At 46.2% G+C, this 16103-nt stretch overlaps 1 protein-coding gene across 6 annotated transcripts in view; it reads left to right on the forward strand.

Annotated features, from left to right (window-relative positions):
* Positions 1-16103, forward strand: part of LOC132835236 (arf-GAP domain and FG repeat-containing protein 1-like) — a 91302-nt gene that overhangs the window by 17938 nt on the left and 57261 nt on the right. For all 6 annotated transcript variants that reach the window (XR_009647290.1, XM_060854606.1, XM_060854609.1 and 3 more), the window contains exon 2: positions 573-666. Coding sequence is in view for 5 of the 6 variants with exons in the window: in XM_060854606.1 (XP_060710589.1) it covers positions 573-666 (94 nt within the window). In the remaining variant the exon portion in view is untranslated. The remainder of the gene's footprint in view (positions 1-572; positions 667-16103) is intronic.

The raw sequence follows: 16103 nt of genomic DNA on the forward strand, positions 1-16103 counted from the left end.
CTCCCCAGTGGAAACAAACCCGGTCTGTCCCACCTTTCCTCAGAACACAGCTCACTCTTTTCAGGTGTCATTTGAAGAAACCTCCGCTGGACTGCCCCCACCGTGCTTACATCCTCCAAGTAAAGAGACCAAAGCTGCACATGGTATTTGAGATGTGGTCTCCCCAATTCCCTGTGCATCTGAAGCAGGACATCCTTTTGTAATAAATGGTGGTTTTCTATCAGCCGCCTATCTGCATATTAACGTATTTGTAACTTGCGCACTAGAACACCCAGGTCCCTGGACTTTGGAATTCTGCTATCAATGCAGTGGGCTGAGTGGCCATCCTTGGTGCTGTGAAAGCTACTGATATGTCAACCCGAGCAATAAACTCCAGTGTCTGATAAATGGTTTGCAAATACTCGTAAGAAATTGCAGGGATTATAAAATGTAGTCTGAGATTTTCTGAACTCTGTTGGAAACAGATTTTTATGACCTTGTGTTTTATGAACTGCTTATGTAACGCATTCCTCAAAGGGCATTTCATTTCTCTTCTCTTTTTCCCCCACCACCCTCTACCCTGGTGTTTGAAGGAGAGGCCTCAATCCACCTCACCGAGTGAAGTCCATCTCCATGACAACCTTCACTGAACAGGAAATTGAATTCCTTCAGTCGCATGGCAATGAGGTGAGTTCAGAGCTTGCTGGGGGGGGGGGGGGGGGGGGGGGGGGGGGGGGGGGGGAGGGAAGAGCATGCTGTGTATTGGATGGATGGGATAGGAAGGGGAGCTAGAGACCTGGGGCTCTTTCTAAATGCTGAAGGGTCCATCCAGCAGCTTATTTGTTGCTCCTCAGTCTGTAGAATCAGGAGTGATCAGCCTTCCCCTGCTTACAGAAGGAATAATGCAGCTGCTGCTCTGACTCAGAGGCATAGCGATGTACAGCATAGAAACAGACTCTTTCATGCTGACCAGATATCCTAAATCATTCCATTCCCATTTGACCCATATCCCTCCAAACACCCCTCATTGAAATACCCATCCAAATGCCTTTTAAATGTTGTAATTGTACCAGGCTCCACCACTGCCCGTGGCAGCTCATTGCATACATGCACCACCCTCTGTGTGAAAAAGTTACCTGTTTCCCCCTCTCACCTTAAACCCTCTAGTTTTGGAATTCCCTATCCTGGGGAAAAGGCTATGACTATTTACCCTCTGCATCTCCTTCATGATTTAATAAACCTCTCTCAGGTCCCCCTTCTGCCTCTGATATTCCAGAGAAAACAGCCCCAGCCTATTCAGCAACTCAACCTGAACCCTTCAAGTTTCACAACTCCATCCGAGAGCAGGGAGACCAGATTGTCCTCAATTTTCCAGAAAGTGGCCGAACTAATGTCCTGCTCAGCTGCAACGTGACCTCCCAACTCCTATACTCCGTACATTGGCCAGTGAAGGCAAGTGTACCAAATACGCTCTTCACCATTCTCTCTACCTGTGACTTCACTTTCAAGGAACTCTGAACTTGTGCTCCAAGGTTTCTTTGTTCAGCAACACTCCCCAGATTTTGCCATTAAGTGTATAGGTTCTGCTATGATCTAGCACCTCACATTTATCCAGAATAAACTCCATCTGACACCACTTGGCTCATTTGTCCTCCTACCGTATGGAGAGGTGATGGTTTAGTGGAATTATCATCAGTCTTTGAATTCAGAGACCCAGGTCGTGCTCTGAGGACCCCCGTTCAGATGCTGCCATGACAGAAGGTCGAATTTGAATTCGGTGAAATCGCAAATTGTGTCTAATCGTGATGTATAGCTATTTCTTGGGGAAACTGCTTCACTAATATGCTTGAGGGACTGGACTCTCGGCATTGTGATTGCCTGTTAACTGCTGTGTGGCCAATTATGGCTGTCTCCCTGACTGCCTGGCCAGTGACGCACTCATCCTGTGACTGAAAGGAAAAAAGAATGTTAGCTGCTTATCTGCTATCTACCTCAGGCAAACAGAGTATGGCTGCATTGCGGCTGAGGCAGCGTTGAAGTACCCCTCTTCCCTATTCGTGGGGTCCAGTTCCACACACGCGGACACCCACTTTGTCCAAGGTGAGTGTGCAGGCATGAGCAATGGGAAGGGACTGTTCAATTGCTCTAGCTCGCCCTGCCATTGATTCTCAGCCATTTAATGGCCACGAGATTTGGTCCTGTATTTTAGTCACCACTCAACCCTCTCCACCTCACTCGCAACTGAGAAGACAGTTTCTTTCTCTCCACTCGAACATTTCCTTCAAAATCTGTTAAAGATCTCAATGAGATTGCTCCTTGATCTTCCATCCTGGAGGGGGGGAATACAAACCTCATGTGGTCCGGGCTCTAAATTTAAGGCGCCCTAGGATCATTTTGTTGAATCTGAATCTGTGCTACATTTATAGCTCTGCCCGAAGGAGTGGGACCAGTTCATTCCAGATGGGGACTAACCAGAGATTTACAGAACTGTAACCATGATCAGTGAGAGAATTTGACAGTGAATCTGATCAGCTGTTATTCTTTGTGATGCGTTTTGACTTTTCGTTTCTGTTGTTTTACGCCCCTGTTCTGCCGGACACTTCTGCAGCTTTCCAGGGTAGAGGAAGGATTACAAGCAGAAACCATGCAACCAGTCTTCACAATGTCATTTTTTTTTAGCTCCAGTGTCTTTCTGGTGAAGGAGTGTTGCTCCCCGTGTAAGATGAGCATATCCATCTTGAGGTGTGGAAGGCCAGCCCTGAATGGGCAGACTTTACAGCCCTCTATAATCTTTCCCACATTGGAACACCTAACCTCCAAGGGCTCTTGAAGTACACTGTACTTCGATGTTTAGCATCACCCGCAATTCTTTTTTGATACAATTCTGCAAGTGACACTGCATATTCAAAGTATCTGTAGGCTGTGTCCAGGTAAGCATTTCCTGGGGAAAAAACCCCAGAAATTGCTGTAGAAATGGAGGTGGGGAGAGAGAGAGAGAGACGCAGAGTCCATGAGTAGGTAAAATTGGGTTGGCTGGAATGAAAGCAACTCATGTCATGACAAAAGCTGCAGTGTCAAGGTGGGTAAAGGATATGGAAGAAGGTATTCAGTCTCTACAGTTCTGAAGGCTGCGGGATTCCCAAACAGAAAATATTCCTTTAGCCTGAAGCAGGCCTGAGACAGAAATGTTGGTCAGGGAAGACGGAATTGCAGGCTGGAAGCTCAGCGTTGTTTGTGCAGATACAATCTAGATGTTCCACAAGTCTGTGTTCCCTCTCCTCAGTGCAGAGGAGAGCACATCTTGATCAGCGAGTACAGTAGACTAGATGATTTGCTGCTTCAACTACAAGGTATGTCCAGGACCTTGGAGACACAGGATCATAGAATTGTCAGAATGCTGAAATAGCTGAAAATGTGTTGCTGGAAAAGCGCAGCAGGTCAGGCAACATCCAAGGAACAGGAGATTCGACGTTTCGGGCATTCCTGAAGAAGGGCTTATGCCCGAAACGTCAATTCTCCTGCTCCTTGGATGTTGCCTGACCTCCTGCGTTTTTCCAGCAACACATTTTCAGCTCCGATCTCCAGCATCTGCAGACCTTACTTTCTCCTCGCTGAATGCTGAAATAGGCTATTCAGCCCTTTGTGCCTGCACCGGTTCTATCACTGAGTGCCGGTCTCTTGTCTTTTCCCGCATTCCCCGCATGCCATTTCGATCCAAATAATCCTCTAATGTCCTCTTGAATGCCTGAATTGAAATTGCCTCCACTACATTCCAGACTGTGTATTCCCAAACAAGGTGGTGGGTGAGAAAGGGTTTCCTCACATCACTCTTGCTTTGTTTACACGTTACTTTGAATCACTGAAGACTGAGGAGGTAAACAGGCAAGTAATTAAAAAAAATATAACGATGCAAGAAACAAATGGGGACCCTTGTGAGACAGTGGTTGTGTTCCTATCTCTGAATGTGAAGGTCTGGGTTCAGGCCTGTCCTGTTCCAAGCATGTGTAATAACAGTTTGATTTATAATATATATCTAGACGGAGCAGCTGTTATGCAGGCTGTGAAACGAGAGTGGCAACACTGAGGAAGACAAGAAGATCTATGCAGAAAAGAAAATGTATAAACTTGTCATGATTTCAGTCTCTTCGAATCTACCAATATTCGAATAATTTTGAAAAGAAATTGAATAGACACTTGAAGGAAGCAAACTTGCAAGGGCGAGAGGGGTGGGGACTGGGGCTGCCTGATGAGCTTAATGGTCTTCCTCTACTGTTATGATTCTAAATAGTTTGAACAGCTCCCTGACACAGATCATCTTAACCTATCCTACTTTACCAGAGTGTTCCCTCATGTCAGTGCCATCCAATGCTGTGTCCATGTGTTGGGGGTTCTGTCTTGCCCACAGTAATCGGATTAACCTGACCTGAAAGTAACTGGTACAATCTCTGGGTGATTACAACCCATGTCCCCCACCTTGCCTGCCTGAGGATGAATAACTATTCAAATCTCATCTTTGAAATAATTCTCCTGATGTTACCCTGAGGCAGCCATGCTCCACCTTGAGACTGACTTATTTTTCTCTTGCTCAGCTGTGAGTTGGAGAGCAGCCCAGTGTTTGCTGAGTTAGTTTTATTTGGCTGGGCCGCTGGATGTAGTGAAGCCAGCTTGGCTGAAACACATACACTGGAAGCATTGAATCGTACAGCACAGCAGGAAGCCATTCTGCCTATTGACACTTTCCGAAGAATAACCCGCTTCCTCCACCCGTCTCCCATATCTCTGTAAATGTTTCTCCTTTGACCCTTGTGATCCCTGCCTGCCTGTTTCCCTGTCCTGGCTGTCATCTTGTGCCTGTGAGTAAACGTGCCTTCAGCTCCAAAAAAAAATGCTGCAGTCACCTCTGTACAGATCAATGTTTGAACCTCCTGCACAGAGAGTGCCTCACTCCACAAACACAGCTTGCACTGTTTAATATTTCACATTGCCAAATCTGTCTTGCAGAATTCCATTTGATATTGCCACATTCTCTGCTCTGCTCTGCTGCTGAAATACTCGAGTTTCTGGATGAGAGTTTGAAGTCAGGGTCAACTCGCAAGGGAAAGCTCTTTTTGGGGGGGAACAAAAAAGGAAGACCCACTGCTAAAATATGCCTTTTATAGACCTGTTTTGGTATAAAGAATTTCGAGGTTGCGTACTCGCTGGGTGGGTCAGGCGGAACTTGGTATGAAGTCAGTGCAGTGTGTCAGAGTCCATGGCAGCACCAACAAGAAGTTGCCTTTGTATAGCACCGTGAGCCTCAGTTTAAAAAAAATCCCATTCTACTTTCAGGACTGTAATAAGACCAAAAAGAACCAAAGGACATAAAGGTGAATAGCAAATCAGAAAATCCCTACAGTGCAGATAGAAGCCTTTTAGCCCATAGATTCTGCACTGACCTTCCAATGGGTATTCCATTCAGATCCACCCTATTCCTGTAACCCTGCAATTACCATGGCTAATCCACCTAGCTTACATATCCCTGCAATTACCATGGCTAATCCACCCAGCTTACATATCCCTGCAATTACCATGGCTAATCCACCCAGCTTACATATCCCTGGACTCTATGGGGGCAACTTAGAATGGCCAATCCTGGTAACCTGCACATCTTTGGACTGAGAGGAGGGGAGAATGTGCAAACTCCACACAGTCAGGTGCTTGAATCTGGAATCGAACCTGGCTTCCCGGCACTGTGAGGTAGCTGTGCTAACCACGGAGCGCGATAGGATTTGGAATATATTGCGAGCGTGTGTGGTGAGGCAACTTCAGTTGTGATCTGTCGAAGTGGAATTGAATCATTTTCTGAGTTGGAAAGGTTGCAGGGTTATGGTGACAAATGGGTGAGGGGACTGTTTAAGTTGCTTTCAGAGAGAACCGTCTTGGGCATGGTGGGACAGAATGTTGAGAGGCTGGAGGAGGGTTTCAGAGATGAGGCATGTAGATGCTGAAACAGGTAACAGAGATGGGGAAGGGGTGTAGGGCCTGGAGGGGTTTGCAGAGATTATGGAGCGGGTCTTGGGTCTGGAGGAGGTTGCAGAGATGGGGAAGGGGTGTAGGGCCTGGAGGGGTTTGCAGAGATTATGGAGCGGGTCTTGGGTCTGGAGGAGGTTGCAGAGATGGGGAAGGGTTGTGGGCCTGGAGGAGGTTACGGTGGTGATAGATTGGTAGTGCAAGATGTTGTATGTGGAAAAGGGGGATGAGGATTTTAAAATCAATGCAGTTGCTTGACCAGTGTTGGTCAGTCAGGCAGAGGCATTAGTGGGATGTAATCCAGTGACCATTGGGAGCGCAGCTTTGGAATGAATGTTGCCATTTTCTGACTGAATAAAACCACAGAATTGCAGCCTTGGGTGCTTTCCAATGCTCCCACCGGCGGCCCATTTGGCTACCTCTCAGGAGCAGCCTTTGTGTTTTCCTCCTTCCAGACTGCTTGCCTCAGTTTGAGGGTGGTAATGGGCTTCCAGCGTTGCCTTGGACAAAAGATACTTGCAAACTATTTGAAATCATCCTGGGATCTGGACAGAGTTGTTAGGGAGCAACTTTCCATTTGTGAGAGGCTCAAGAACGAGAGGGCACAGATCGAAATAATTAGCAAAAAGGAAAAGCAACAAACTATGCAAGAAGCAAATCTTTCTCGTGCAGCAAGTGGTTAGGCTTTTGCAATGTGTCACTGAAGAGTGTGATGGTGGCAGGTTCAGTCAGAGCTCTGAAAAGGGAATTCAGCTATTCCCAGAGAGAATGTGCAGGGGGGAAGCAAGAGACTATCTCTAGGTGAATTGTTGGTTCTGAGGTCTGGCTCTGACCTGATCGGTTGAATGGCCTCCTATGGTTCAGGACTGTCTCCTGACTATTTGACTGGGTTTAAAGTCATGTCCGAGCTAGAACATCTCCGGCAATTGTGGCATGGGACAGAATACGGAGCTGAGCTTTGTCATTTCTCCCCGTGTGTTAAGACGAGCCGTGTGCCAGAAGGCGGTGTAGTTAATAATGTAGTTTAGGTTTGTACCCCAGCCTTTCCTTCGTCCAACTTGAAGACCGTAAAAGCACAATACTGTGGATGCTGGAATTCTGAAACACATTGCTGGAAAAATTCAGCCCATCTGGAACCATCCAGTGGAGAGAGAGGAGCATCGTTTTGAATCCCGTACCACCCTTCAGAACTGTTCTGATGAAGAGTCCAATCCGATTCGGAATTTTGCCACAAGCTGCATTTGTGTAGCAACCCGATGAAGACATCTTTTGACCAAACGAAAAAAAAATGCCAAAGAACTCCGGGTACTGGAAATCGGAAGCAAAAACAGAAATTGCCGGAAAATCTCAGCAGATTGCTGGAATCAGTCCTGAAGAAGGGTGACTGAAGCTGAAGATCCACATCTCCTGCCACACCTTTGTTTTTCCAGCAATTTCTGGGGTTTTTTTTTGCACCTTTTGACTGCCTGACTTTCGTAACTCACGTAGTGAGCACCTGATTGCAGACAGCAACTGAAATTTAATCCATTCCCCCCCCCCCCCCCCCCCCCCCACAGTCACCATCCTGTAACAATACACGCTGTCTCCCTCTGCATTATTCACCACTTTTCAACAGAGTGTTGACGTTCCACATTACAGCTGGGCAGAAAGCAGCCACGCTGGCATCTCCTTTTACTCTCCATCATCCTCGTGTCCAGCAGTGACTGCACTTCAGAATCTTGCAGTGCGGTTTGGGTGTGCGATTTATAGATGCATCACTCCCTCCGCTCATTCATGTTTTAAAAAAAAAATGCTTTATTAAAGTCAAGTGTCAAAACCAGAGGTTGAATTAAGGGAAGATTAGTCTTAAGTAAAATGCATGCCTGGGCACAGATAGTAAAATAGAGTTCAGGCTAAAAATCACTGGCAGCGTTCTGGCCAACAGCGCCAGTATTGATTTACCAGCCAGAGATGGGTTATCTGTTGCTTACGTTTGATGCCAAATGCTTTCCAAAGACTGTACTCTTGCTATGCTGGTGATTATAAATGAACAGTTCCCTTGAGAGTGTCTTGGCACATGAGGGTGTCAGCATCTCTAACGAATTTGAGATCCAGGTAGTCGAGTAGGTTCCGCCATGATCTATGCCTGTTGTTGCTTTGCCTAATGGCCCCATTCTGTAGAACGCGCAGGGACTAGAGGTTCAGGTTTATCGACCTTTGAAGTTGGGGGATGTCTGGGAAGCGCAATTAAGAAAGCAGTTGGGGCTTTGGAAATAAGAGGTTTTGAGTTAAAACAAAAAAACTGGGTCATGTGGAGCCTTTATATAAAACTCCAGCTGAGCTACAACAAGAGCATCCAGTTCACTTCTGCTCGCCATACTTTCAGCAGGGTTGCGAGTGTCCAAGAGAGGGGTGGCGGACATTTCCCCACATAGTTCCAGGTGTGAGGGCATTTTCGCATTGATTTTGGGCTAGTTCCCCTTGGAGTGAAGGAGATTGAGGGGTGATTTTCATCAAGGGATATGAGACGGTGGTAGGTTTGGGTTAAACAGACCCCAACCGCAGATGTTGCTGGCCATGTTCTGAAGTGTCACTGGACACTCATTCTGCTTTCTCCCCATAGATGCTGCCAGACCTGCTGAGTTGCTCCAGTCATGTATATTTTTCTTTAGAACTCCAGCATCTGCGTTTTTTTTTTGTTTTATCACTGCAAGCACAAAGGGAAATGGATTTAACGGGGAAAGAGATGCTGAGGGAGAGGTGAGGAGGAATGCTTTTCTATAGCGAGTGGAAATAACCTGGAACATGCTGGAAGTTGAAATGATGAAAATTTTCAAAAGGAAATTGCAGCAGATAACCTCCATCAGCTGGGGAGAGAGGGCGGAGATGAATGGGACTGACTGGGTTGCCCTGCAGAGAGCTGGCTTCCTGCTGCACCTGAATGATTGTGACTTGAGTTGCTGGTAATTTTAGAGTAGTATTTGAATGGGTTGATGAGCTTCATGGCTAAGGATGAGTTGTCCTAATTGAAACATTCGCAGCCACCACCTCCACACTGTCCTGGGGTATGAATAGAAGCACAGTCATACAACACAGAAATAGACCCTTCAGTTCAACTCTATCCACCTTATCCATGCCCCTCATGACTTTATAAACCTCCGGCGCTCCTGGAAAAACAGCCCCAGCCTATTCAGCCTCTCCCTATAGCTTGTTTGATTCTTTTTATGATTTTTGGTTCTCGGTTCTCCATTTCCTGGAGGTAGAGTTCTCATTGATGCCAGTACTTTCTCCAATAAGCTTATGTTGGTCTAGAGAGTGTTTGCTGGCATAGAACTTGCCTGCGCTTGCTCAGATTAGTACCATAGCACTCTTCTAATCCCAGACCAGAGGACAGATGGGACTTTGATCTCCTCTGAATGCCAGCACCTCAGACTGGATCATCACATGGTTTTATGTGTAGCTATCTGTCACGAGTCTTTAGCGCTTTACCTGCTGAGTGGAAGGGAATGGCCTGAGTCATGGCTGACTCATCACAGACGGGGGTCTTGTGGTTTGTGACTTTAACACTTGATGGGGATACCAAATCGATGACATCACATTGTGAAATGTGGCCTGTACAAAGAGGAAGTTTGTGACGAAAACTTCGGAGGAAATCCTGGCCACAGCCAGAGTGCACAATAGCACTTTACTTTTTCTCACTTGCTTCAGCCACACCCCACCACTCTTTCATTTCCTTCCTCTCTTTCACTGCCATCTTCTTTTTCTCTTGTGTTTTTTATGTTATCAACCCCCGCCAGTCCTTGACCTCTATTTCTGTGCCCTGTCTTTCTGTTCTGCTTCTCTCTTGCTCTCTCTCCCTGTCCCTCAGTCTTATCCTGTGTTTCCCCCCCCCCGCTTTGTGCCCCCGTGCCTCATGTTCACTCTGGCACTTAGTCCTGCCCTCCATTTCTGTTTTCCTCCTTTATCTTTTTCTCTCCTTATCCCTTCCTCCCTCCTCCCCTTCTCTCCACTTTCACCAGCTACACCCCCTCCTCATTCCCCTCTCCTCATTAATAACCATGGCACAGCCCTGTCTTGTCTCTTTCTTTCCAACCTCCTCAAGTCCTGCCACTCCAACTCTTCCTCTCACTTCCTTTTCTCCCACTTACCCCTTCCTTCCCCACCTTTTTCCTTGTGCATTTCACCCTACTCCACCGATCCTTCTTCCCACTTCCCCATACCCTTCATCGTACTCCCCTCCCCTATAACTGCCAGTACCTGTTCTCCCTGGAGCGTCGGAGGCTGAGGGGTGACCTTATAGAGGTTTATAAAATCACGAGGGGCATGGATAGGGTAAATAGACAAGGTCTTTTCCCTGGGGTGGGGGAGTCCAGAACTAGAGGGCATAGGTTTAGGGTGAGAGGGGAAAATTCTAAAAGGGAACTCAGGGGCAACTCTTTCACACAGAGGGTGGTACGTGTATGGAATGAGCTGCCAGAGGATGTGGTAGAGGCTGGTACAATTACAGCATTTAAAAGGCATCTGGATGGGTATATGAATAGGAAGGGTTTGGAGGGATATGGGCTCGGTGCTGGCAGGTGGGACTAGATTGGGTTGGGATATCTGGTTGGCATGGACAGGTTGGACCGAAGGGTCTCTTTCCGTGCTGTACATCTCTATGACTCTATCCCCTCCCTCTCCCCATCACCCCTCAGCATGCACAGGGAGTGTTCATTCTAGATTGTTTGCTCAGGTTGAAGTTTCCTTATTCCTCCATGGGATGTGGGCCAGCATTTATTGCCCATTCCTAATTACCTGTTGAGAAGGTGATGTGAGTTACCACCTTGAACTGCTGCAATCCATGTACTTGAGGCAGAACCACAGTGACTTGAGGGAGAGTGTTCCAGAACTTTGACCCCATGACGTTGAAGGAACAGCATTGTATTTCCAAGTCAGGATGGTGTGGGTCTTTGGAGGGGAGCTTGCAGGAGGTAGTGTTCCCATTGTACCTGCTGGCGTTGTCCATCTCCGGTGGTAAAGGTTCTGGGTCTGGAGAAGACAGTCACAGACGTCTTGGTGAGTTGCTTATTGTAGATGGTATCTACTTGCTGCTACTGAGAGTCTGTGATGTGGGAGAACATGGTGAAGGTATTGGTTGAGTTGCCTATCAAGCAGACTGCTTTGTACTGAATGATGTTGGCTTCTTGAATATTGTTGGCACTGCGGCCATCCAGGCAAGGTGGGAATATTCCATTACACTTCTGACTTGTGCCTTGTAGATGGGAGACAGGTTTTGGGGAGTGAGGAGATAAGTTACTTGCTGCAGGATTCTTAGCTTCTGACTGGCTCTTATAGCTACAGTCTTACCAGTGGGAACTGAATGACATGTAACGAGGACCCCCAGCCCCTCAATCCCAACATGGTGCTGTGTCCGGTCACAGGGTCTCAACTGCATCCGGAAATCAGCAGTGAGGTTTGTGCTGTCCTCAGAGATATGACGATAACATCATGACAATCTGAGAACCTGATCCTGTATGCAAACGTTTGGGAACTTCCAAATGGCCTGTATAGTTCTGTCAGATAAACATCCACTATGGTGTCGATCTTGCCAGTGTAAATATGTGGACTTGCTTGTACTATAAATGTAGATTTTGCACTTCACGTCCCAGTAGACGACCATCTCAGTGGGTCTACTGATTGTTGAACCCTGGTTTTCACAGTGAGGGGTTCACTGACTCTCAGAATACTCTAGAAAAAATGATTTATTGTGTCTAATTTGAGAAGTTCTGTCACACTCCAGGCATTATGACCTTAGTGTTTATGAAGCATGAGTGATAAAGCGAAGTCTATTCCTTCATGTCAGCCTCTTCTGACCTTTAGAAAAGCAGCAAGTTTTACCAGCAACCTACAGAACTGAAACGGTCTTTGAGGGAACAGGCCTGACTGCACACTTTCAAGTTCAATCAGTGTGATTACTTATAACACCTTCAGATTTGGTCTTCATAAAGTCATGTGTTTTCTGACTTTGGTGGATCCTGGACAAGGGTTGGTGCTGGAGTAGGAGACTCTACCATGGCACCTCCATGCAACATGATCCACTGTTTCGGCTAAGTGAAGTTGGAGGGGGCGGGGAGAGTCAGGGAATTAGTAAAAGGAAAATGTATGTGCAGTTAAGAATAAAGGCTGTAATAATTTCTAACAGAAGCATTTTCAAATCTCATGTGGCCCCTCGCTCCCTGTCTTTGCAACAATCTCCATCCTCTTCTTAGATTAGATTACTTACCTAGTGTGGAAACAGGTCCGTCGGCCCAACAAGTCCACACCGACCCGCTGAAGCGCAACCCATTCCCCCACATTTACCCATTTGACCTAACACTACGGGCAATTTAGCATGGCCAATTCACCTGGCCTGCACATCTTTGGACTGTGGGAGGAAACCGGAGCAAACCTGGGGAGAATGTGCAAACTCCACACAGACAGTCGCCTGAGGCGGGAATTGAACCCAGGTCTCTGGCGATGTGAGGCAGCAGTGCTAACCACTGTGCCACCGTGCTCTTCAGTCCTCTTTAACTTCTTCCAGCCCCACTACAAACCTTGTATCGTTGTTTCTGACCCACCCATTTTTCCCCTTCCAACTGAATGCTAAATTCGATCAAATTATGGTCACTGTTTCTAAGGGGATCTTTAACTCCAACATCGTTTGTTGCATCTCACCAGATCACCAAAGCAGCCTGAACATTAGTTGGATCCACAATTAGAGCATAGAACAATACAGGGCAGGAATGGGACCTATAGCCCACGATGTTGTGCTGAACATGACTGTGAAACGCCCTATTGTATCGGCCTCCTCCACTCCTGGTAGTGCATTCCAGTTTCCTACCAGTCCTCGTTTAAAAAGAAATTGCCCCTTACATCTAGGTGTTGCCCCTCTCACCTTTAAATGCATACTCTCTGGTTTTACACATTTCAACTGAGAAAAGGATTCTGACTGTCAACCCTATCTATACATTTCATAATTTTCTAGATTTCTATCGTCCCTCCCCTCAGAATCTGCTGCTGAAAAGAAAATCAACCTGAGCTTCGAGCCTGTCCTTCCAGCTCTCACCCTCAAAGTCAGGCCGTATCCTGGTAAAACATCTTCTGTACTCTCTCCAAAGCCTCCACGTCCTTTCTGTAATGTGGTGACCAGAACTGAATGCAATACCCTTAAGTGTAGCCTAACCAAAGTCTTATAAAGCTGCAACATGACATCTTGACTCTTGTAATCAATTCCCTGTCCACCTCCTTTACCACCTATCTACTTGTCTGGCCACTTACAAGGAGCTATGGAGCTGAACCCCAAGATGCCTCTGTGTACATCCGTGCTGTTTAGGATCCTGCCATTAACTTTTCTTGACATTTAATTTTCTTTGACGTTTGATCTCCCAAAGTATAGCACCTCGAGCGTACCCAGGTTAAACTCTGTCTGCCATTTCTCTGCTCATATTTGCAACTGATCTATGTCCTGCTGTATCCTTTGACAACCTTCTGTGCTAAACAGAATTCCACTGAAGCCGCAGATCCCTGTGGAACACCACTGGTCACTTACTTTCAGCCAAAAAAGCACCCTTCCACCACTCCCTTCAGCCTTTCCTGTTTTCGTAAACTGTCCTGAATAGGCTCCGTCAAACCTTCCCCGGGACCACATCTGGCTATCCCAGTTTTACGTGTAGGTCAGAGTCCCCCATGATTAATGTGCTGCCTTTTTTTTCATGCCCTCATTATCATCTAATTTATCCATGCAGCTATTGAAAGGGAAGACATGTGTACTACTCCTACTGGTCTCGTAATCTTTGTATTTCTTAGTTTCATCCATTTGGGTTCTGTATCTTCTGATCCAAGATCGTGTCTTGTTATCATACCTACTTCTTCATACACTGACAAAGATGCCCCACCGTCCTTTCCATCCTACCTGTCTTTTGGAAAAGCCCTGAATATTTAATCTGAGCTTTGATTCCCCCGTAACCATGTCTCTACAATTCCTACCCATTACCTGTTCATTTATTTTGTCACAAATATCTAGTTCAAGTAAAGAGCAATTCATTTTACCTTTTTAGTAATTTTCTCCCTTGACCCAATCTATTGCTGATTTTCTACGTTTGTGTGCTTTCCTGTCTGCCCCACTATGGTTGTCATTATTTAAGAGCCACCTTGAAATGCTGCCATATCCCCTTGCTTTGTGAGTTGACGTTTAAAAGCCCACTCTGTGCGGAAGCAGCTCCTTTTGTTACTACAGAGGCTGCATTTCAAAAAGCACTTTGTTAGCTGTCGAGCACTTTGGGGCATCTGGTGGTGTTGGAACGTTCTCTGTAAATGCGTGCCTGTCTTTAGCTGCTTCTTTCCTCATAGTTTGCAGGGTTTTTATTTGGTCAGCGTTCAAAGAGTAGGATGAGATTGTGGAATCTGATTCACTGCGGAAAGCCCCCCGTACGCCTGCCAATGCTGAATGCACAGGACTGTGGCAAGAACCTTTGGACAGCAAGGATAGTACCGCAAGAGTCACTTTATTCCTACACTCTGATTATCATCACTGGGAGCTTTTGTGCTGGATTAGATACTATCTCTAAGACAGCCACTTGGGTCTGTGTATTCCGTGCTGGTGATGCTGCCATGCACACTCTCCTCCCATCCACCTCATTCTCCATCCCTTATTAGTGTATCCTCCTGTTCCTCCCTCCATCATCTGTTTTACCAGCTCTCCCTTTTGAGTGTATTTGTTGTCCCATATTTCCACCCACCCCCCCACCCCCAAGTTGAAGCAAAACGCTGAGAGATTCAGTGCAGTTTTACCACCTCCATCTTTATTCTGGGCCCTGGAGGGCGAGACAACGATTGCCCATGTGCTCTCAGTCTTCTCTGGAACAGCAACTTCTCAATGAACTATATAGTCAGCTTACAGGGAGGAGTATCCAGATAAGGCAACATTCATATTAATTGGGTGACTGTTACAATAGCAGAGACCAAGCCCTTTACTATTATACAATGAACGTCCTTAACCTTTTTAACCAGCTTCACATAATGAATACCTTTCATCTTGTTAGTTGACCTTGCATACTGAATGCTTCAAATATTGTTAAATGACTCTACAAGATGATTAGGGGTTTACAAGATGATTAGGGGTTTAGATAGGGTTGACAGTGAGAACCCTTTTCCGCTAATGGAGTCAGCTGTTACTAGGGGACACAGCTTTAAATTAAGGGGTGGTAGGTATAGGACAGATGTTAGGGGTAGATTCTTTACTCAGCGGGTTGTGAGTTCATGGAATGCCCTGCCAGTAACAGTGGTGGAGTCTCCCTCTTTATGGTCATTTAAGCGGGCATTGGATAAGCATATGGAGGTTATTGGGCTAGTGTAGGTTAGGTAGACCTCAGTCGGCGCAACATCAAGGGCCGAAGGGCCTGTATTGCGCTGTATTTTTCTATGTTCTATAATGACTGCATTTCCACCTTGTTAACCCATTACCCTTGCCTCCAGCTCCCCATTGTTAACTGTAAGTTCTCATCTGATCTGAGTCATGCTCAGCTAAATCTCTTATTTCCCAAAACTCAGAATTTAACTCTTTCCCTGCCTGCTCATACCCTGTAAGCATTCTTATTCACTCCTTTTATCATTTCACGATAACCACCGAGATGGCACTAAACCGCTTTCATCAGACTCTGACAGCCGGTATTTAACCAAGTTATTGACACACCGCATACAATGTTTATAGCCAAAAATTATTAGTCCATTACAGTAATTAGAGTTTGAAGAATCCTCCCATGTGGGAAAAAAATTCACCAGTAAAGTTCTTAAATCCACAGTCCTTAGTGAGCACTCCATCCCCTCCAAATCGACTGGAAATGAGCCAGTTCTCCAAAATCATCTTCAGTAAAGTCCAATCTGAAAACAAAACTCAGTCTGTTCTTGTATCAGTCCTGAGAGAAGTTTGATTTCTTGGATAAGGACAGTTAAATACTTAACAAAGCTGAAGGGACTGTCATCCCTGCAGAGATGCTTCAGATGGAGGCTACCAGTGCACCTAAGTGTGTAGTGCAGCAGCTGCAGCAGCAGGCTAGGTGAATACAGCATCCTTTGCTGTGTCTGCTCCCATTCTGCTGTCAAATGTAACAAAGCCACTG

This window comes from Hemiscyllium ocellatum, chromosome 44, assembly GCF_020745735.1.
Source record: "Hemiscyllium ocellatum isolate sHemOce1 chromosome 44, sHemOce1.pat.X.cur, whole genome shotgun sequence".
In the NCBI taxonomy this organism is placed as follows: Eukaryota; Metazoa; Chordata; class Chondrichthyes; order Orectolobiformes; family Hemiscylliidae; genus Hemiscyllium; species Hemiscyllium ocellatum.